The sequence below is a fragment of the Prosopis cineraria genome, unplaced genomic scaffold, assembly GCF_029017545.1.
Source record: "Prosopis cineraria cultivar Desert tree isolate PC_DT_omini unplaced genomic scaffold, ASM2901754v1 PC14, whole genome shotgun sequence".
Taxonomy (NCBI): Eukaryota; Viridiplantae; Streptophyta; class Magnoliopsida; order Fabales; family Fabaceae; genus Prosopis; species Prosopis cineraria.
This window is the reverse complement of record NW_026555345.1, coordinates 21,461,826-21,485,949: the sequence shown is the minus strand read 5'-3', so window position 1 is coordinate 21,485,949 and position 24,124 is coordinate 21,461,826. Positions and strand designations below refer to the sequence as shown.

General features: G+C 36.1%; 1 protein-coding gene across 3 annotated transcripts; it reads left to right on the top strand.

Annotated features, from left to right (window-relative positions):
- Positions 1-1,349: 1,349 nt before the first annotated feature.
- On the top strand, positions 1,350-23,852 carry LOC129292639 (uncharacterized). 3 transcript variants are annotated; one of them, XM_054930228.1, is made up of 24 exons: positions 1,350-1,651; positions 3,587-3,934; positions 4,176-4,330; positions 4,528-4,764; positions 6,659-6,768; positions 6,867-6,944; positions 7,048-7,154; positions 7,720-7,814; positions 7,893-8,008; positions 13,417-13,520; positions 13,601-13,678; positions 13,830-13,908; positions 14,112-14,280; positions 15,190-15,260; positions 17,410-17,490; positions 17,574-17,644; positions 18,895-18,991; positions 19,076-19,135; positions 19,700-19,754; positions 19,849-20,249; positions 20,333-22,186; positions 22,329-22,901; positions 23,004-23,062; positions 23,141-23,852. In XM_054930228.1, exons 2-24 carry the CDS (start codon positions 3,591-3,593, stop codon positions 23,334-23,336), a joined length of 5,190 nt encoding a protein of 1,729 aa, XP_054786203.1. In that variant the 5' UTR covers positions 1,350-1,651; positions 3,587-3,590; the 3' UTR covers positions 23,337-23,852. The 3 variants fall into 3 exon arrangements, with proteins under 3 accessions (XP_054786203.1, XP_054786202.1, XP_054786204.1); XM_054930227.1 differs by having other exon boundaries at positions 1,350-1,667; XM_054930229.1 differs by lacking the exon at positions 1,350-1,651 and adding an exon at positions 1,938-1,958.
- The last annotated feature ends 272 nt before the right edge of the window (positions 23,853-24,124 follow it).

Below are 24,124 nucleotides of genomic sequence, written 5' to 3'. Positions count from 1 at the left end.
ATTAAATTTGCATTGTAAAACATGTAACTATTTATTTATTTTTAAATAAATTAAGTAGATTTTAATGTGATATCTTTTAAAAATGGCTACTCAATTTTTTATTTTTATATTATACAAAATTTAAGTATAGTTTATTTTTGCTTATCATTTTAATGGATGAATATGCCACATTCATAATAAGTTACTATATTACGAAGTACGAACTACTAATAAGCAAATAAATACGCGATTTATATTTTAAAGTTTGTATATTGCATTGAGCAGGAGACATAGAATAATTATAAATACCACAAGCAACAAAGCATAGACAACTGTAATTTGATACCAATATATTTTATAATGAGTGAAAAATAAATTTATATAAGGATTTAGGTTAATAAATATAATGAGAAAAATGAGGAAAATTTTTTTAGATATATTATATTGCTTATATTTTGAACTTGATTGAAAAAAATGCTTATAAAGTATCAAATGTGAGAAATGTTTTTTTTTTACTTTTGAAATAAAAAAAAAATAAATATAGTTTAGGTAAACTTCTCTATGTATAATTTCCTTGAGCATATATGATGAAATAGGCAAGAACATTTTCCCCCTTCCTTTTCATTTAATATTAAAAAATGTAGAAAACCTTCTGCATGAAACTAGGAGGCTTAGAAAATTAGCTCTAGTGATCATTAAAATAAAATGTATAAGAAATGTTCATAAAAAATGTAAAAAAAATACTCACTTTATTAAAAAATATAAGGCATTTTTAGTCTTTTAAAGTGCAATTATTGTCTTTTTTTTTAAATGTCCACATTAATAATAATTTTATATTTATTGTCGGGCATTTAATGAAAATAAATATAAAAAAATAAAATTAATTAAAAATAAATAATTATTTTATTGAGGTGATATTTAATTAAAAATATTTTATATTTTTGAATGAAGAGAGTAGAGTCTTATAATATAATATAATATATATATATATATATTTTGGGACAAAGGGGTTTCAAAAATGAAAATGAAAAGTTTTTTAACTTTGAAATTAAATTAAGATTAAAACTGTGGACAAGCCGCAGAGAGCAAGCGCAGCAAAATTTGCATTCGGTGAAGATTAGGGTACACGCACCACAAGAGAGTCGCAGAAACGCAGAGTCGGAGCGAACTGCGAACAGAAAAGGTCGTCGTTTTGAAATGCCGAGGAGTCCCCATCGGCCCCGCGCGCGTGGAGCAACGCATCAAGATTTTATTTCACTTATTATTATTATTATTATTATTGTTATTGTTATTGTTATTGTTTTAATTCAATTAATTTTTGGTATATTTTCTTCGTTTCAAGCCCCTGCACAGGAAAGTATCGATTTACCCGTAAAGATTTAAAACGCTTCGTTCAATCTCTTCGCTCGTTCTCTCTGTATTTGTCTCTCTCCATTCTCTGCCTCCTGTGCACTGAAAAACCATAGAGGAGAGCCCAGAGAGACGCGAAGAGCTCCCTCCTAGAATCTAAATTAGTAATTTGAGCGTGATTCGCACTTCATATATTGGAAGCAGTAATCTTTTTTATTCCCAATACTGTGAAATTTCGACTTCTTGAGGCCCCGTTCCTTTCTTGCAATCCAGGAAGCCGAAGATACCAGAACCAGACGCAACCCAGTTATTACTATGCAAGGTCAACACCATTGACGGTAGTTATTAGAAGGAAAACGACCTTTTTCAATTTGGAATTTTTCCCTTTCGAGGAATTGCAATTGTTTTGGGCATTTGTTGAAATTCTGTTATTCGTTTTCTGTGGCCGTTTCTGTTCTTCACCTTTTCTTCCTCCAAAGCTTGAAGACATTGAATTTAGGGTTTTTTTCCAATGGAACAGAGGAATGTGTCATGGATTCTGTGGAGGGGCAGGGTTTCAGAAACTTAGAGGAGAGCTCATGGAGTGTTGGAGACTCCTTGTTGGGTTAAATCTGTCACTTATTTCTAAGGTTTTAGTGCTTTATCGTCTGGATCTTTATTTTTGTGGGCGGTTAAGAAAATTTTATTTTCTTCATGGAGAGTTATTAATTTAGTATCAAATCCTGATGTGAAAAACTTTTAAGTACAGGCTTTTTTAATGTATACTTTCATTTGGTCAATGTATTTGACCAAATGCCATGGCATTTATTGCATGTAGTTTGCTGTTTAAAACGCTTGTAAAATCTGCTTAGGGATTATTTTGTTGCTTTCTTCTAGAAGTGAAGTTGGCCAAAAAAAGTTATAACCTCAAGCCCAAATAATTGACTCAACTACAGTTAACACATTTTATCTATTCAAATTTTGTGTGGACCTTTTTTCAATTTTTACTTTTCTGGCAGATGATGAGATCAGTTACTCAAATGCTTTTTTGATGAGGGGAAAACGAAGTAGTTGTTTTGTCTTAAGCAACAAAGTGTGCGTGGCTGTCTCAGTTGGCATAACTTGTCTCTCTTCATGGGTTGAAAGTTCTAGATCCATTTTTCCAGGACAGAAAATAATTTTGAACGCTAGGAAATTACAAATTGATTGCTAAATGTTTAATCATTTTGTGTCTGGCACCATCTTCCGTCAATAATGTCTGCTTAAAACTTGTGGTCTGGGAATATTAGCTTGTTTTTACAATGCTAGATTTAATTAAAGAGCAATACCATATTATTGATAGCTGTGATTGCAAAATAAAGCTAATTAGCACTTATACTCTTAAAGACCAGCATGCAGTGCTTTTAAGGTTTCGGGTCTTACCTCCAATTTCCTCATTCTTTGATAAAATTAATTTTGGAGCGTTGGCAGGTGAGATGGTCAAAATGACAAGATGCAGTTTTATATTATGATTTTCTACTTTTAAGGATGATTTTCATGACAAAGTAGTTCAAATTGGAATTTGATGCAACCCTGCTGATTTAATGAACAAAAAAAAAAAAAAAAAATACAGCAGAGGCAAATTGTAAGGGAAATCCTTAGGTTTTAATATTAATTAGATGAAGTACTGAATCAGAGTTACAAGAGACCTCCTTCATTCAATATAAAACTTTATTCCCTTGTTACAAAACAGAAATCACTATATCAAAGACAAATCACAGCCCTGCTCAATATAGGTGCACACTCTGGCTTTTGAGAGGCCAGTCTCTCCTTACCACACTCAAGATACATAAGACATACGCTGCTAGATGGCTTCAACCACAGCTATAAACCTGAAAAACAACCCTCAGAGTCTCCAAAAATGCCCTCTCCTAAGTCAGGTCTACCACAACTCTAAAGCAGCCCTATCGTTTAGTTTCTTTCTCCTTAACATTAGGGGAAGTAAGGTCAACGCTCTGACCACCTGAAAGTGCCTTTCCTCTTTCATGCATTGTCCTAAATTTCCTCTCATATGTCTGAGCAGCAAAAGTGATTCTATCGTAGTTGCTTTTGTTTTTATGCATCCTTCCTTTATGTTCAGGATCATAACCATATTGTTGAGCATGGCTATGTGTAACTGGTGTTCCTAATAATTTCCTTAATAAGTGTCACTCTGTACATCATTTTTGTTTTTATATTTCTAGAAGGATTTGTACTTTTGTATGATGGATGGATTATTTGTGCATTTGATGCTTTACAGGAATATGGCTCTCCAGAAATATCCTCCTTCTAGTGATGCACCTACTGTGAATATGAAACGTTTGACTTTTACCAGTAAGGTGCGTGAGAAGGGTCAGGTGGAGGTGGCAGGTCGTAGTCATGCTGTGGACGTGGATGTTGACCTTAGAGAAATTTATTTTCTCATTATGCATTTCCTTTCTGCTGGGCCATGTCATAGAACTTGTGTTCAATTATGGAATGAGCTTCTTGAGCATCAACTCTTACCTAGAAGGTATCGTGCTTGGTATTCAAGGAGTGGGATGCCTACTGGAGATGAAGATGATAATGGCTTGTCATTTCCTTTAAGTTACAATCAGTTGGTGGAGAGGTATTTAAGATTTTCTCTCATTCTATAACTTTTGTTGAGATTGTGTTCAAATTGATAGTTTGTCAAGTTTACAAGCACCTGTCCATTTTTTGATTCATGCATGTCGTCAGCCTGGTGTCTACCTGTCTTGTTCTATTATGTTGTTACAGGTGAAAAACTGAGAATAATATAATGTGTTTATGTGACTATTTCCCTTTCCTATATGACCTTGTCATTGATGTCATGAGTAATTATTATTTAGGTATCCTCACATCGAAAAGGATCACTTGGTAAAGCTTTTGAAGCAATTGATATCAAGTGCAACATCCCCATCATTTGGCACGACTCGTGGAAATGCTCCCAATGCAGCTGATGTACCTACTCTTCTTGGAATGGGTTCATTTTCACTTCTGAGTGGTAGCTGACCTTCACTTCTTCTTTACTTTTAATTGATGTCATTTTTACCTCATTCATTCAGAAAATTCTCATTATGATCTGCAAATTTATTGTTTATCCCCTTGACAACAAAGATGTCTTGCCCTGTTAATCTTGCCTTCAATTGAAAATATTTCTTCCTCTCCTTTTCTATTAATTAGACTTTCTCTCATCTTCAGGTGGCAGGGACAAAACACGTGAAGTTAAACGACCACCACCTTACATGCGCTGGCCTCATATGAAAGCCAATCAAGTTCAAGGGCTTCGTTTAAGGGAAATTGGTGGTGGTTTCACTAGGCACCATCGTGCACCATCTATACGTGCTGCATGCTATGCCATTGCTAAACCTTCGACCATGGTACAAAAGATGCAAAATATCAAGAGGATTAGAGGACACCGTAATGCTGTTTATTGTGGTAGGCTATTCTATCTGATACCCAAGTTTTGTGGTAGGTATTATTCTATTAGATCCATTGTATTAACAAATAGTACTTGTACATGTCAAGAGGGAGGAGGACGCTTATCCCTTGGTCTCCTCTCTCTTTTTTATTGCAGTTATTTTGGTTTGAGCATGACTTTTTTGTCATATTCATTATCCAGCTGCAATTTAAATTTTAGCAACTGATTTTGTTATTTTCCATCACTTCTCAAAAGTGTGGATTGTATTTTATTTTATATCCATTATATTTGAAGCTCTGATTCATTATCGCATTCTTCAAAATCAGGAATGGCAGTTCAGCAGATGCCTTGTGCAGAAATGGGATCATTTTGTGCTTTATTCTATGCCTGTCTTTGATGAACTCTGAGAGTCTGAGGAGTGAAACAATGAAAAGATATTCTGTTGCAAAGGATGAAATTTTCCACATTTTTATGGAAGAAACGTTTTTAAAGTACTAATTTGCTGTTTTACATGAATTTGACCAAGTGTGTGCAATGCCAATGGCCCATAAAAGGGGGAAAAAATCTGTCATCAGCATATATATCATTTTGAATGAAAATTGTTATACATGATTTTTATATACCATATTTACTGCCAAGGTGGTAATCTCATGCTGGTTTAGGTTTCTTCTGTGCGCTAAAACATCAGCTATTTTAATCAAATATCCCAATTTGATTATGTCCTCATATCCTTGTGGGATAGGCAAGAGGGTTCGTTGTACAATTTTTTTTTTTTTTTGTTGGGGGATTGGATCCTCAAATCATATAGTTTAATGATTTGGAAAACTGGTTAGCTCTACTTTGCAGTACTGAAGTCTGACAGCAAGGATGTCAGCAGATTTTTAGACGTTAACTGCAATTTTGAGAATTTTGATCCAATGTTGTAGAATTTACAGGGCAAATGTGGGGAATCACCAGGGGGATTTAGTGACTATTTAGGTTAGCAGAACAAGGGGAAAAAATAAAAAATGTGCTATTGAGTGGTTGTGAATATTAGAACATAATAGATGAAGACTATTGAAAACAAGGAATGTTGGTCACAACCCAAGCAGTTTTCCAAAGATAAGTTTTTTTTTTAAATTAATTTGAATAAAAGTTTATGGTTATCTTAATTGCAAGAAATCTATATAATTCCTGAATTCTATTATTGTTTGGAAGTTGGATTTGACTTGTATAGCCTAAAGACCTTAGAATTAATCTTAAATGTAACATGAAAGGTCCCAGTTTCTGTGTAACAATGTAAAAGTACGAGTGTCCTTGTATCATATGCCTTTGCTTGTTTATTCGTTTGTTCTTAGGTCTGCAAGATATTTGACAAATTTATTTTTGCAAGATGCTGTCTCCTGCATTGTTCTGATCATCAAAAGCTTTCTTGCATTGTTTTCTTTGGTTGTTTCCTTAATGCCTTCAATTTAAATAAACATTTTTGTTGACCTTTTCCTTATGTCTTGAAAAGCGAAGTACCTTTCTATTTCATGTCTTATTTTTCCCCCTTTGGGCACCATTTTCTTCAAATTTTTGCTATTGTCTGCTCTAGACAAGAAAGACTTAGTGAGTAGTTGTTTCATATTCCTGGAATACCATTTGATTCATACGCTTGGCAGTAAAAATAATTCAAATGTGGGGAGAGAATGTAAAATGTAAAGTACTTGAATGAAGAGAGAGTATGAATGAAATCTCATTCTGAGAGTATTTAATAATTTTTTGGGATAGATAATATTCTTAGCAGAAACATTCTACTTTTTTTTGGATAGTCAAGTCTTCTTGTAGTTATTTTTTCTGTAGCTACTCCCTTGAATTCCTCTTTTTTGGGAGAGCAGGCTACTTTTCTCCTTGACATGCAGCTGATGATTTACCATAACATGCATGCAGCTACATTTGACCGGTCTGGGAGGCATGTCATTACTGGGTCAGATGATCGACTTGTAAAAATTTGGTCAATGGAAACTGCATACTGTTTGGCTAGCTGTCGTGGACATGATGTGAGTTTGTTTTGTGCAGTAAATATGTTTTCCCCTGTTTGACCAGGCCTTATTTGCTTTAACATTCATTAAATTTAAATATATGATATGCTTGATAGGGTGACATCACTGACTTAGCTGTCAGTTCAAACAACGCCTTAGTTGCGTCCTCTTCGAATGACTGTATCATACGAGTTGTAAGTTCTCTGTGACTCATGATAAATTTTTTTGTTCCTTATGTTCTAATTTTTCCCTTGGCTCTTTCGTGATTCTCTGATGTTATTTTTTTTCCCCAAATAGTGGCGCTTGCCTGATGGCCTACCAATATCAGTTTTGCGGGGTCATAATGGAGCAGTCACTGCTATAGCATTTAGTCCTAGACCTAGTGCTGTGTACCAACTTTTATCGTAAGTCATTGGATTACCAAAGAAAGAAAAGGAATCTACTATATTGTCTAATATATATAAGCATTTTATTTGTTACAATGTTCTATGTTACAACGTGATTATGAATCATGTTTTTTGAAGTAAGAAGACTGTTAACCAGGGCAAATATCTCAGGCCAGAAGCATATCAGTTTCTAAGTATTTACTACAAGACAGGCTTCTCTTCTATATTTTGATTATGTCAAACTTGTGATTATGTGCCTCACTTGTTCCTGCATTTCCTTCCAGCCTACAATATAACTGTTCATAAAATACTTGAGGTAGCTTCAGCAAAAAGTCACCAATAACATGTACTACTTTGCTGAGATGTAATTTGCTGATTCTAGATTGAGGAATCCATTCACTGATGTGGACCTTTGCTTTCCTTTTCTAAATGTTTTTTGAAGTGTTATTATATTGCATGATGATATTTGGATAATTTCTAATAGCATATCGGGCTATAAATTTGTGTATTCCTTGTCCTTATTTTTGGGCCTTCAAGGTTCTGTTTATTAATTTTTTTTGGTACTGTTTCTTTTTCTTTGCAGGTCATCTGATGATGGAACTTGTAGAATTTGGGATGGAAGGCATTCCCAATCAAGCCCGCGAATATATGTCCCAAGGCCTTCTGATTCTGTTATTGGTCAGTTTGTTCTTTTGCATTCTATAATTTATTGACTTCTTGGTTCAAAGAACTAACTTGAAATATCTATTGGCTTAGGGAGAAGCGGTGGCCCTTCTTTGGGTAATTTTCCACAGAGCCATCAGATTTTTTGTTGTGCGTTTAATGCCAGTGGAACTGTCTTTGTCACTGGGAGTTCTGACAATCTTGCCAGGGTATGTATTTGTATGTTGTGCTTTCTAAACCTTAAAACTTTTTTCTTTCCATAGGGCTTTCCATCTATTTTTACTTTGGCTTCGTTTATTTGACTCCTCTGGTATTTGTGATGGTCTTAGGAATAATGACATCATAAGAAAAGATGGATTCTTCCACTTGTATAAGTAGTTGCTCTCACTATTTGAGATCTTGTATGGGGAATTCATATTCCTCTGGAACCATCATCTCTGCCGCCTATCAATCTATCAATTAACGCTGTTCAATCTCTAGTCACCCTCCAATTATAATTATGTGCCTTCATTCATTTATTGACAGATTTGTGGGTTTTTGCTTGTTGCTGACATGCTTTGTATAGGTGCTCACTTTGTTTTTGTTGTTGTTGTTTTTTTTAACTTTACCAAATGTACGATAATTAACTGCAAAAAGTGCTCATAAAGAATTAGAGCCCCATGGCACCTCAAGACGAGAGTCACTAGAACAGCATAGTGAAGCAAGACACTAAAATAGGAATTAAAGCTAAAACTATGATATATGGACTATCGCCATAGCATTTGACAAAAGGATTGACTATCCAAGCATAATAGTCGTCATATAAAAAAATCAGCTATTCAGGTTACCAAATACTTATTTTAAAGTGAATGTCTAATAACCCAAATGATATATATATATATATATATATATTTTAATGAATGAACACTATGAAGTTTTAAGAGGCTGGGATTTATGTTTTTCCCAGCTAAAAATGCTTAATCTGACAGTTATGACTTATTGGTTGGGCTTCAAGGCTGTACATCTATATAAAATAAACAGCATCTGCAAGCTTCCTAAAGTGAGCTCCTGAATCAAGGTCCCTTGAGTTTTTCTTTTTTAATAAAAGGACACGGAAAACCTGTGTGAGAGATGAACAGAAATCAGGTCATATCAGATTTCATAAGGAATCTATATCCTGAAGGCAGATGATTAAAAATAATAAGATCTAGATTTTCCTGAGAGGCTTGGTGAGCGAACATGTCTACACATCTGTTCGCTTCCTTGAACATGTGGTCGAAGGTAGTGATCCAATCTTTCATGACAAATTCTTTGACTTTGTTGATAATTCTAGAGAGAAGCCGACCCCACCTAGTGGGATAAAGGCTTGTTGTTGTTGTTGATAATTCTAGAGAGAGGATGGTTGTTAGGGAAATTATGCTGGATAAGTGAGAGGGCTTCCCCTAAATTAGAATGTATGTTTATTTTGTTGAGCCGCGCATTCCAACAAAGCTGAAGTCCTTCTAAAATGTTCAAGAGTTCTGCCGTGGTGTTGGATTGGTAGTCAAGGTGTTTGGAAAATCTCTTGATCCAATTATTTTTATCATCTCTTATGATTCCACCATAAATTGCAGTTCCATTGGAGTTGATAGCCCCATCAATGTCAAGACAAATCCAACCTGCTTCTAGGGGTCTCCATTGGGCCATTAACCTTCTACAATCGCGACTAAGAAAATTAACTCTAGATTGGAGCCTCATGTCATTAGAGACTTGCTGGGTACTAGAAAAGGTGATATTGACATTCTGGATGATTTCCCTATAATAGATTTTTTTGCAACGCACCTTTCAAATGTGCCGGCACACTTGAGTGAAAAGGCTTTGCCAAGGAGACTTTCTTGTGTTTAGGTGTCTTGCCTTAACTTTCACGAGTGCCTTTGACTTTACTGGTCAAATGATAATCAATGTTCCAAAAGGTTAATAGATGATAGCATATAGAAAACAGTACAATCATCTTCACTTACTCTAAAATTACTCTTAAGTAGTTTCAGTTTGAGAGATGTTCTAGCTGTAAAAAGAGATAATGTGTGGGAATATTTGTTCTTTGTTGTAATTTTTCTCCTTTAATGTATAGCTTCTTAGCATTCATTAAGCTTTATTAGCATTATTCTCCCTTATTGTATATATGGTCTTTCAATATTTAGATGAATGAGAAAAACCTTTCCCTCTCAAATTCCACATGGTATCAAAGTGAGGGGAGAGAGAAAAAACAAGACTTAAGGCTTGAGTGTTAATGCTAGCCTAGAGAAACAGTTAGAGGAGGAACGTGAGGGTACGCAAGGAGTTGATTTGGATCTCATTGCCTATAGAGGGACCTTCGGCAGCCACCGTTTGGCCTAACCCTTGAATGTCATCGCCAGTGGTAGCATGTGTGAGCTGAACATGCTGAAGTTGTGTTCAGTGTTAGAGGGTACATAGTGGCGCATGTCAAACCATGAGAGGTCTAGACTGATGGCGACACCTCCCTCCATTGACGGCGAGGCATTTCTAGCACGATTCTGATATCCTCTAAGCCTAGGAAGTCCCTTTTCAATTTTTCTCTATAACATGCATGCTCCTTGTTCTATTTTACAGCTCTCTGTGTACATGGTCTCTGTGTGTGAGACTAGGGTTTCTAACTTTATTATGAGAGTATTTTTATGGTCGTGGTAGTGTTAATGTGGGCCCTCTAATAGTTGTTCCATATGTGACCAGAACTAAAGCTTGAGTCTTAATAGCAAAAATGGGGAGTTTTCTTTTGGCATTAAAGACATCTTGAGATTCAACTGTGTGGATTGTTGACTCAGGAGCATTTGATCATATGACCAGTTGTCATCAGCTATTTACTACTTATATCCTGTGTGTTGGGAATGTTAAAGTGAAGATTGCAGGTGGTCTCTTAGTATTGTAGTGGGAAAAGGGAGTGCTTGAATTTCAGACTCTAGTGTTGGAATTTGTACTTCATGTGCCTAAATTGGATTGCAAGTTTCTTTCCATTAGTTAATTGACCAAGCGTCAAATTGCTATGCTAAATTTCTCCCATCCCATTGTGTGTTTCAAGATCTATCATCTGGCATGGCAATCAGAAGTTTTAAGGAGTATGAGGGGCTCTATTATCAGAAGTCATCACTTAAAGCTAATGATTTTATGTTGTGCTATAAGAGGATGGGTCACCCTAATTTTCATTACCTTTAATGGTTGTTTCCAACCTTATGTGCAAACCTAAATGTTAAAGAACTTTACTGTGAAGTGTGTGAACTTGCCAAACACTATAGAACTTCCTTTCCTAAAGCCACATACTCACCCACAAAACCATTCACAACCATTCATAGTGACTTGTGAGTACCATCTCATACTCCAAATCATACTAAAACAACATGGTTCATTTCCTTCATTGACCACCATACTTGTGTTTGTTAGCTTTATCTTTTAAGAAACAGGTATGAGGTTGCATCCACATTCATTAACTTCTTCCACATGATCAAAATCCAGTTCAACACCACCATCTAAGTCTTGCAGATTGACAATGTCATTGAGTAGCTTAACCAATCTTTGAGTTCTTTCCTCCAAATGCATAGTATTGTCCATACTAGTTCCTGTGCCCTCACACCCCAACAAAATAGGGTTGTAAAAAGGAAAAATTGCCAAATACTTGACATTGCAAAGGCACTCATGTTTACTTGCAATGCGTCTAAGTTTTATTAGGGGGATGCTATTTTGACCGTGACTTATTTAATCAATTGTATGCTCATTCGAATCTTATCCTTTGAAACCCCTCTTCACAAATTACAAAGTGTTTTTTTGACATCCCATATTGAGACTAATCTTCTGCTTCATGTGTTTGGTTGCACAACCTTTATTCATAACCGCTAAAGCAATAAACTCGAGCCTTGAGCTATCAAATGCATATTCCTCAGTTATTCTGCTACTAAAAAAGGATACAGATGCTTTGACCATGTTTCAAAACACACATTTGTCAGTCGTGATGTCAACTTTCATGAACATACTTCACTCTATCCCAATCTTTCGATTCAAGGGGAGAGCATAGGTAAATCTTAGACTTAGGAACTAGAACCTAACATATCACCACCACTTGAGCCATGATTTACACCAACTGAGCCATTGTTACCATTCACCAACTTGATATCAAAAATGCATTTCTAAATGGAGAGTTAAAGGAGGAAGTTTATTTGACTCTACCTCCTAGGCTCGATAAAGGCAGAGAAAATCAAGTCTGTAAACTGAAAAAGTCTATACCTGCTTTGAAACAGTCACCAAGAGCTTGGTTTGATAGGTTCTCGAGAGTCTTAAAGTCTGAAGGTTATAAATAAGCCCTATCGGATCACACAATGTTCGTCAAAGTCGAGGGAACAAGAAATGTATCCTTATTGTCTATGTTGATGACAATACTCATTGGAGATCACCTTGAAGAGATAGAGATTGAGGGCTGCTCTTGACAAGGAATTTGAAGTCAAAGATCTTGGGAAGCTAGAATATCTTCTTGGGATGGAAGTTGCTAGGTCAAGAAGAGGAATTCTATGTTTCTCAAAAAATATATACTTGATCTCCTAAAGGAGACGAGTATGCTGGGTTGCAGACCTATTGAAACCCCTATTGAGGTCAAGAAACCAAAGAAGAAGCCTAAGAAAAATGAGGAAGGTGAAGGAGAGGAGGAGGAAGCCAAAGATAAGGAAGAAGCAGCTAACAAGGAGAGATATTATAAGCTTGTTAGAAAACTTATGTCTTTCTCATATGAGGCCATCCATAGCATTTGTTGTCAGTGTAGTCAGTCAACATTTGAGCTGCCTAATGAAGAGTCATATGGAGGCACTTTATAGGATTTTGAGATATCTAGAAGGTACTCTTGGTATAGGTTTGTTCAAAAAACATGAGCAAAGATCTATAGAAGTTTACACCGATGCAAGATGGGGTGAAACCTATAAAGATCAAAAGTCAACCTCCAGCTATTGTTCATTTATGTAGGGAAATTTAGTTACATGGAGAAGCCAGAAGCAAAGAACTGTTTCAAAAAGCAGTGCTGAATCTGAATGGAGAGTTTTGGCTCAAGGAATGATAGAGGAATTGTAGCTAAAAAGAGTCTTAAGGAAATATAGGTTAGAGGAAGCTCACTATTGAAGCTATTGTGATAATAAGGCTACCATAAGTATTGCCTTAAATCCAATACAACATGACAAGTCTAAACATGTTGAGGTGACACTTTATTAGAGAAAAAGTGGAAGAAGGAACTTTATATTTGACATACTTGCCTACAAAGTTGCAAGTCGCTAATGTTTTGATTAAAGGGTTACTTAGACTTGTCTCTTAGAATTGCATAAGTAAGTTGGACGTGATTAGCATCTATTTTCCAACTTGTGGGAGAGTGTGGGAATATTTATTAGTTATTGTAATTATTCTCCTTTAATGTGTAGCTGTTCTTAGCATTCATTAGGCTTTGTTAGTGTTGTTCTCCCTTGTTGCATATGTGGTTATAGTGTCGTAGTAATGAGATGAATGAGAAATGCTTTTCCCTCTGAAGTTCCACATAATATTATCTAAATTTTAGCAGAGGTAACTTTCATCTTCACATTCAAATATTTGAAATTACATATTGAATGTTTTTCAGGTCTGGAATGCTTGTAAACCAAGCCTGGATGATTCTGACCAACCGAATTATGAGATAGATGTGTTATCAGGGCATGAAAATGATGTCAATTATGTGCAATTCAGGTTAGTATCTTTAAGCGTGTTGTAAACTATGGCAGAGCAATTTTTTTCTTTTGCTGATGCTGTCACACCATTCTTTGCAGTGGATGTGCAGTTGCTTCTCGAGTCTCCACAGCAGATGCTTGGAAGGAGGATAATATTCCCAAATTTAAGAATTCCTGGTGTGTATTTAACTTGTAGAAGTAGATTGTTTAGTGTTCTAACTTCATGCTTCCCTCATCTCTATCCTTCTCATTGTACCTCTAAAAAATTTCTTTAACCCCAAACTTTTGGTGATATTTAGCATATCTAAGAGCCAATATTATATTCCAGGTTCAATCATGAAAATATAGTTACGTGCTCTCGTGATGGGAGTGCTATTATATGGATTTCCAAGTCACGTAGGTCACATGTAAGTGGTCATCAAGTGTGTTCTGCAAGCATTGCTTTCTATTAGTTTTTTTTCCCTTTTTTGTTTTTTTTCCTGTTTTTTAAGTGAGAGACAAAAGTTGTCTTCCCCCTATATAATATAAATTACAAATACTAATTTATTTATTTGATGTTTAACAATATTTCCTTTTTTCTTTTCATTGGACTTATTTTGAATAAATTCAGGGAAAAACTGGTCGTTGGACTCGGGCATATCATCTTAGAGTTCCACCTCCTCCAATGCCTCCTCAACCTCAGAGAGGGGGTCCTCGTCAGCGAATATTACCAACTCCACGTGGTGTAAATATGATTATTTGGAGCCTAGACAACCGCTTTGTCCTTGCAGCTATCATGGGTAAGTCTGTGTTTCTTTCTCTTGTCCTTTTCTCCTCAGTCCATACTTTCTTGCTATCTTTCTTATGTCTTCTTGTGATCGTTCTTTTTCTTTACCTTTTCCATGCACTGTTGGCCATGGATGATAGGATTCTTTTGTTAGGAAGTATCTAACTGGAATCATTTTACTTGATATGCAAGAATGGAGGATAATTGCTGTATGTCATTCCTGAAGGGTTAAAAAAAAAAAACTTGAGGATTGGCCACAGTATGCTACAAGCCTTACACGATTTAGGGTAGCAACAAGTCTGCTACTCAAATCCATAAATCTAGGGGATTTTAGGAGATAATGAAATGGATAACAAGTAATCGGACATCCTAAAATCTGGAATTAAAAGACAGCATATGATATCAGAACAATCAAGTTAAATCTTCACAGGAAAAAAATTCTAAAAGGTAAGCTGCTATGGTATCTCCCTGACACTTAAGTGTTACTTGTGATTGGGGGTTCTTCGTGTCTGCTGCGTGATTTTGTCTAATAATATCTTTGATGAGTTCTGCAAACTTCAAACCACATGCTACAGAAAACTATTTTGTATTTCATTTGTATTTTGTACATTTAGCCAGTTGACATTCATCTTTACTTTGGTACACTACGGTCTTTGTCCCCAATAAATTGGCATCAAGCATTGCTGTCTTACCATTCAAGTAAATTGTCATTTATTTTGTTATCATTGTATTTTTATTGGACTGTAAGCATTTTAAGTACATCTGAAATGGTTGGGCTAGCTGGCTCATGATATATGTTCATGCATGATGTCTTTAATTTGTTATCACACCACTCTTATCTATCTGTTAGATGACAGCCATTTTTATCCTCGCTCTGTGTCTTTGGAGGTAATAGTTGTCTGATTGCAACATGTATTTGCAGATTGCAGAATTTGTGTTTGGAATGCTTCTGATGGCAGCTTGGTGCACTCATTGACTGGACATACTGAATCTGTGAGTGCTTGAAACTTACGTAAATTTTAACCCTGGTTGTTTGACTGGGCCATTATTATGGTAATGCATTAGTTGAACGTAAAGTATAAGCTACTAAGCAATTTCCATTGAATGGTTATAATACAATTAGACTACCTTGAAAGGGGGGATTGAGGTGATATTTCAAAATTCAATGTTATCTTTACTCCCTTGTATTAGCATTGTCGATTTAAATCCTCTACATTTCTCAAAGGAGATGCACTCCATACTTTTCCATTGAACGCTGTGTTTCAACTAATTGAATAATTCATTAATACTCAGAGAAAAAAACTTCGGACTTGCAAAATCAATCACTATCATATGACGGCACTTGTTTAACTTAAGATTGTAGAAATGTAAGGTTCATGTGCAAATTTCATATTACATTTTTCTTCCCCGTCCATAGTTCTTATAGTGGAGATAAGAGAAGAGGTTAATTGCAAACTTGAGTTATGGAGGAAGACATTGAAGTCGAAAGGTTTTCGTCTGAGTAGGAGTAAGATGGAATATTTATATTATAAATTTGGTAAGAGACTATTCGACAATAATTTGGAAGTGAAATTGGGAGATCAAATTATACTTCAAGTGAAAAAGTTTAGATATTTGGGAGCCATTATTCAAAATGATGGCGAAATCAGTGGAGATATTTCACATAGGATTCAAGTTGGGTGATTTAATTGGAGAAAAGCTAAAGGAGTTATTTGCGACCGTAAGGTGCCTAAAAAACTTAAAGGAAAGTTTTATCGCACTGCTATCAGACCAGCAATGTTATATAGTAGTGAATGCTGGGCTCTAACGGGATAGCAAGAGCATAAAGTTGGAGTAGCAAAGATGAGAATGTTACGATGGATGTGCGGACATACACGTAAAGATAAAATTCGAAATGAGCACGTACGCGAAAAAGTGAGGGTAGCACCTATTGAGGAAAAAATGGTAGAAAATCGGTTGAGATGGTTTGGGCATGTACAAAGAAGACCAAGGGAGGCATCAGTGAGAAGAGTGGAACATATAACTTTGAGTCCGATTAAGAGGGATAGAGGAAGGCCTAAGAGAACACTCTTGGAAGTTGTTGAACGCGATCTCTTAATTGATAATATTACTAAAAGCTTGATAAATGATAGAGCACAATAGTGTCTTGCAATATGTAGCCGACCCCATCTAGTGGGATAAAGGCTTGTTGTTCTTGTTGTTGTCGTCCATTTCTCTTTTCTCTCCAATATACCTTGTCTAACTTACAGAAGGAACTCATCAGAAGATAATATTTGTTTTCTAAATTAATTAATCAGTGAGGTTGATACATTCTTCATTAAAGAAATTGAGTTTGCCGTATCAGAACTTAATTGCATTTTTTGTTCCATGTTACTTGTAGTATTGATATTCAGACTTTAGAGTTGCTTCATCTGCTTCAAAAAGCGAAATCTAACTAAATCAGAACAATGGAAATTTTATACTGATTAGGCATTGAATCTTGAAAGAAGATTTGAAGTGCAAAATTTCTGGAAGAAATTGAATCAGTAAGACCTATGCAAATGGTATTTACCTTGTTGGCTTCTTGAAAGAATACCTGAGTCATCAATCAGTTTAAATTCTGGGATCTGAATTTTCAAAATCATTTTCAAACACAAAGTGGGACTGGTCTTGTCTGAATCTGGAAGAAAGATGACAGCTAGGATGAATCTGGAAACCAAGGGCATGGCTGATAGATCTGAGTTTTGACTTGATGGAAAGTGGTGGAATTTGGTGGTGCACGGAGCTGTGTGTTCCAAATGGAAGAGGGGAACTATGATATTTGGGTTTGAGATGTTGAAGGACAAGGGAAAGGAGAAACTGAAGACAATTATTTAACAGAATCAATACCTGATATTCCACATGGCAAAATGACACAGTTCTATTGAAATGCATGGCATGCACCTCCCAACCAAATTGTAGAGGATTTAGACACCCAGTATTGCATATTAATTCACTTTTAAGCCGTGTGATTGCTATCTTGTTTTATATTCATTAATTGCTTAGTTTATTCTCTTGATCTAAGTAAATTAGAGGATGGAAAAGATTTGATGCTTTCTTAATGCTTTTGGTCTTGACTCTTGATTTAACTTGCTTTTCTACTTTGATGCTTTGCTCATGCTAGACATATGTTCTGGATGTTCATCCATTCAATCCCCGGATAGCTATGAGTGCTGGATATGATGGAAGAACTATTGTGTGGGATGTGAGTCAACAGTTACTTTATTTCCATGCAGATTCTTAAGCAGCCTTATATTTTATTAAATTCCTCTGTATCATGACTTTCAGATATGGGAAGGCAAGCCTATCAGTATATATGAGATATCGCGTTTCAAGCTGGTTGATGGAAAATTTTCCCCGTAAGTACCTTGGTAGTTTTATTGTAGAATCTTATTGCGAAATTTAGTTTATCTTATTTAAAATTTATTATGATGTATCATTATAATTGTTATTTTATGCTAACACTGATTCTGTAGTTTATATGCATTCAGAATGCTATAATTTCCTGCCCTTATATCACATACTAGTGTTATTATGGAGAAAAAAAACTATTTGTTTGCCTTTAGTCAGTTGCACAAGCTCTTGAATTAAGTGGTTTTTAACATTGTATTGAAGCCTCTTTGACAAAATGGTCAAGAGTTCGACTTTTCCTTTCTCATCCTTCTAATAAAAATTAAAATGTTAAAGTTATAATGGGCTTGCATTTTATCCACGCATTAAATCTAAAGAGTTTTCATGTGAGGAAGTGTGTTAGAGATTCTTGTAAAGAATATTTATGGGACTTCAGTTAACCATTTAAGCTTGAGTTAAAATGGTTTTTGACAATTAGTATGTTTTGACATTTACGAGTTATTTGGTGCACCATCATTTTCATCTCATTAGCTTAGATGTTAATATAATTTCAAGATATCAATAAGCATAGAATGAAACGATTTCTTGAGTTATCTCAAAAAACAGGGATCTCACATCCTTGAATATTAACATCACATTGTTTTTTATTGAATGTTAAATGTATGCTTTCTCTGACAACTTTCAATTATTGTGCTCATTCCAAAACTGGGAATCTGATGCCATTAGTGTACCAAGCAGCTCCTGAGTGGTATCTCATACTTGAATCCCAAACCTCCCATATAATATTACTGTTTTTCTCAATGTCATATAAAATTTCTGTAGACATGATAAATTGACTTACCATTTTTCTTAAGGATTGACCTTGTGTTATATTTGTCTGGGGAGCTCTACAAGTGTTGAAGGAACTTAGTGAAGTCTTTACTATTAGGAAAGTTCTTCAATTCTTTATGATCAGGAAAGTAGTTACTCATGAACCTAATTTATCTGGGGAGCTCTACAAGTGTTGAAGGAATTTAGTGAAGTCTTTACTATTAGGAAAGTTCTTCAATTCTTTATGATCAGGAAAGTAGTTACTCATGAACCTAAAATAATGCTTTAGATGGTACAAATAACAAATAGATGTCTGAAGCATCAAGGACCAAGCAATCAAACATATTTAAGAAACGAATATACACCAAAAGCCAGAGCATATGCCTTTCATTTTAATATCTAAATTATTGATTTTTGGTTTTTGTTGAAATTTGTGTTTGCAATGTAGAGATGGGACATCGATTATACTTTCAGATGATGTTGGTCAATTGTACATATTGAGCACTGGTCAGGGTGAGTCTCAAAATGATGCCAAATATGATCAGGTAGATACAGCAACAACTCAATTCGCTTTTTCTGTTTCCATCCTTTTTGTTCTGGTACTAATTTTGCCTACACATATTTGGCAGTTCTTCCTTGGTGATTACCGCCCCCTTATTCAAGATACCCATGGTGGTATACTTGACCAGGTTAGCTGGTTAACTGTGCTTTTCCAATTTGGTTAACCTTACAATGTCTATCTGGGTTGAGTTATTGGTGTTAAAAACATGAAAAGAAGATGAAGTTGGGGAAAAACGAAAGAAAGAAAAAGAAATGATGAAGTTGAAGAAGAAAAAGGTTGTGGAAAAGCACAAATACACAGAGGAAACTCTGTTGCTTATATGAGTCTCAAGATACAAGGCACTTCCTAAGGAGAGTGATGGGCTGGGCCTGGAGTGATGGGCCCAGAGGGAGGATAAGCTCAAATGCTCAATATGCATGCACATGATCCATAGCCTGACATGCTCTGTAATGATTGGGGGGAGGGTGATGTTGAGGTTTAGTAGATTATTTACTCTCGTACATTTTATGATGAAGCATTTACTGTCCTGAGTCCTTTTGTTGAGTGATAAATTGCTTTATAAAGTTTACCATTGAAATGAATGTTGAGTAGAGAAATCTAAGGAGGCCAGTTATATTAAGTGTTCTGCTTAACTGGATTCTCTATGGAGCCATCAAGTATTATACTTCAAAGTATAAAATTTTTGTCCCAGGAAACTCAGCTTGTTCCATATCGACGGAATATGCAAGATCTGCTATGTGATTCAGGTTTCTATCTTTCTTGGTTCGGTCCTTTATTTGTATATACTTTGCAGTATACTATCTATGTTCTTTGTTGGTTATGTGCTTTCAATTTTTTCAGCAATGATACCATACCCTGAACCCTATCAGAGTGAATATCAGCGAAGACGTTTAGGAGCTTTAGGCATTGAGTGGCGCCCTTCATCACTAAGGCTTGCTGTTGGTCCTGACTTTAGCCTGGACCCAGATTATCAAATGTTTCCATTGGCAGATTTGGACATGCCAGCAGAACCACTACCTGAATTTATAGATGCCATGGATTGGGAACCAGAAAATGAAGTGCATAGTGATGATACGGATTCAGAGTATAATGTCACTGAAGATTACTCTTCTGGGGGTGAGAAAGAATGTTCAAGTTCCAATGCCTCCGGTGATCCAGAGTGCAGTATAGATGACAGTGAGGGGGAGGGCACTTACATGGATGTCAGTCGTAGATTGAAAAGGAAAAAACAGAAGGCCGAAGTAAGTATCTGGGAAGAAAATTTCATTTAGTGTTCTTTATTAATGTTGCAATAATTTTGAATTACTCACGTTCTTTTCTTCAGGCTGAGATTATGACTTCTTCTGGGAGACGTGTGAAAAGGAGGAATTTGGATGAGTGTGATGATAATGCCTTAAGGAACAACCGAAGTAGGAAAGGAAAAAGTGGCCGAAAAGCATCAAGTAGGAGATCATCGAAGTCAAAATCTTCCAGGCCTCGGAGAGCTGCTGCACGCAATGCTCTGCATTTATTTTCTAAAATTACAGGTACACCAACAGATGGAGAAGAAGATAGTTTTGATGGTGATTTTTCAGGTAGTGAATCCTCATTGCCAGAGTCTGAAAGTGATGAATCTGGTAGAGATTTGCAGAATGATCAACAAAGATATTTGAAGGGGAAGGAAGTATCATTGGACGAATCTGAGGACATGAAATCTCATGAACTTCTTGAGACTCGTACCAATGCAGTGAACAGGAGGAGATTGGTTCTAAAGTTTCCTGTTCGAGATTCTAAATCTGTGCTTGAGACTACTGAACATAAGTTTGACAATCAAGCTGAGTTGGTTGCCTCATCATCAAAGTCTGCTCAGCAGGCTACTGACGTTAACAGGAGCAGATCAAGTTCTAAGGATCTTGTGTGTAATTCTGGAAGTGTAAATCATCATAAAATTGAAAGGGGTCAAGTTAATTTAGATCATATAGAAGACACTGTAGACTTGTTTGATGGCTATATGAAAGGAAACATCCGATGGGGAGTGGTTAGGGCTCGTACATCTAGGTGTTCAAGAGTGGGAGAAGCTTTGTCATCAGATGCAAATGCCAGATCTGTTATTTGTCTTAATGATAAACAAAATTTTGACAATGGTCATGAGAAAGAGGACAAGGACTTTGGTACTTTGTCCCCTTTGGAAATCCAAAAAGATGAGGAAAAGATAGATAATTTGACTGTAATCAATGAGAATTGTGTTGCTACTGCCTCAGATCCTCATAATACTTCTGAGAATGAAATTAGGCCCTTAGCTTCTGGCAGTTGCAGGGATGAAGATGAAGCTCTAACTTCAGCTGACATGGATGCTCATCATACAACCATTGGTTCTATCAACCACAGTAGTGGGCCTGGTCATCTCTCGGAACCATATATTGGTTTTCCTTCAGTTTCAACGAAGGTAAGGTCTAAAAGGAGCTCAAGGGACCTCGAAAGTCCGGCCAAGAATGAAACAAAATTTTTAGTGCCAAAGAGTGGTACTGCAGTAAATGATTTGAACAAGGAACATAATATAGTTTTGGCTGCAAATGACAGCACTATAGCAAAATCAAATCAAGAAGATAATGGAGTTCAAGAGATAAATGCACAGGTTGACAAAAATTTTACATCACATGATTCTCTAGAGCCCCAATTACATAGAGATAAAATGTATAAAGCTGTTTATAGAAGATCAAGGTCGCATAGGGCTGTGACTAATGCAGGTGATGGTAGTGGCCTGGGAGAATCCACTTCAAATGGGAGTAATGTTAATCTCAATCCAGCAGTGGACCTCATGAATGGAACAAATGAATCAGCTCATACCGTTGGGTCTTTAGATGTGGAGCCAGCTACTTCTGACCCAAATAATGGATGGAATAATCTCGAAATTCATCAAGTTCATGAATATTGTACTATCAGAAGTCCCCAGAATGGTTCCTCTAACAGAGGACAACCAACTGAAGAAGAGCAAGGTTCTAGTTCAAAAATCACAGTTGGATTGAGGTCCACCAGGAGTCGGAGGGTTAGTTATCATCATATCCATAAGAGTAGTCCTCCAATTAGGAAAAAGTCATCTCAACCAACTACTAAAGGATCATGGTTGTTGTTGTCAACACATGAGGAAGGATGCAGATATATCCCCCAACAGGCAGATGACGTTGTATATCTGAGGCAGGTTAGTCATATAGATCATAACTATTGCCTCTGATAGCAAGCTTTTACTTCAGCATACAGTGAGATTTCTGCTTTTTGTCAGATTTATATTTTTTTTTTAAGCTTTAATTATGATATACCGTTTGCAAATATTTATTTCACAGGGGCACCAGGAGTTTATAGAATATAGTGGTGCAAGAGAATCATGCCCGTGGACATCATTGAAGGGACAAGTAAGAGCTGTAGAATACTGTAGAGTTCAAAGCCTTGAGTATTCTACAGTTCCAGGGTCTGGCGATAGCTGCTGCAAAATGACCCTTCAGTTTGTAGATCCTGCTTCAAGTGTGGCTGGCAAATCCTTTAAGTTGTCCCTACCTGAAGTGACTGGATTTCCAGATTTTCTCGTTGAAAGAACTAGGTTTGATGCTGCAATGGCAAGAAATTGGACACACAGGGATAAATGTAGGGTTTGGTGGAAAAACGAGGGTGACTTTGATGGGAGTTGGTGGGATGGTCGTATTCTGTGTGTTAAACCCAAGTCTTCTGAATTTCCAGACAGTCCATGGGAAAGATATACCATTCGATACAAGAATGACCCTCTGGAAACACATTTACATAGCCCTTGGGAGCTTTTTGATGCCGATACTGAATGGGAACAACCTCGTATTGATGATTCAAAGCGAAGTAAGCTTCTATCTGCCTTTGAAAAATTGCTGCAGTCAGGCAACAGAGATCAGGTATTAGGTTTAAAGTTCTTAATGCTGGGGTTTGGATACCTCTGGGATGCACGAATGCAAGTAGATTCATCCTTTTCTTTTCTTTTTGTTATGAATATCCAGGATCGATATGGGGTTCGAGAATTGAACAAAGTTTCAAGCAAGTCTAAATTTATGAACAGGTATGTTCATCTAACCTTTTAAAACCATACCCTTAGTTTGTCAACATTTTTACTCGAACATCTCTGGAAATTATGCAGGTTTCCTGTTCCTCTCACCCTTGAGTTAATACACTCAAGGTTGGAGAACAATTACTACCGGACTTTAGAGGCACTTGAGCATGATGTGACAGTTCTTCTATCTAATGCTTCTTCTTTCTTCGAAAAGGATGCAGAGCTCTCAGCGAAAATAAGACGCCTATCAGAATGGTTTACACGGACATTTTCATCTCTATAGCCCTTTGGTTGCTGCGGAGGTTGACCAACATTGAGGCTGATGCAGGCCCAGCTGTTCATTCCTCCCTGTGATTTTGTAGATAGATTATTTATCGTACCCTCGGAATAGTTTTTTTTTTTTTTTTTTCCCAAATTTTTTTCCCAGTGTTGGCAGAATTCTCTGGCGGTAAAGATAGGGAGCAACATGAGGAAAAAGTAGCAGTTTGCTGTGGAATAGTTCTGCAGCAAAATTCATTGTTGTACAGAGACATCATTGATTACAAATGAAAAGGCTTAACATGCAGAAATTCTGGTCCTTGTTTCCAGATTGGAGCTCTTTTTCCAAATTTTGATAACTTAGCCTTGACAAAAGGTGATAAATGCCATGTTAAACTATGGCATGGATGAAAGATCTGCTCTAGTTCTCTTAACATTTACAGACCTAGTTTCTCTTCTGTTCTTTCTCTATCCTACTCTAGTTCTCTCAAATCCATTATCTTGTGCAGCATCACAGGAGTTGTGCTTCAACGTTGCTTAATCATGCATTGAGTTTGTTATTCTTTGGAATTTGTATCTATCAAAATTGCAATAATTATTTTGTAATGACCTCCTCATCAAAGAGGAAACAAAACGACTTAGATTTCAAGTTCCACCTAATGACACATGCATGCTTAAGGAGTTAAGGCTTTATTTTTAATTTATTATATTATCTTTTACTTGATATTTCAGTTTGACTTCATTCCTTATCATTTTATCCATTTATTTTCAAAAAGTATTATTTTTAATGGTCATTTTAATTTACAATTTTTA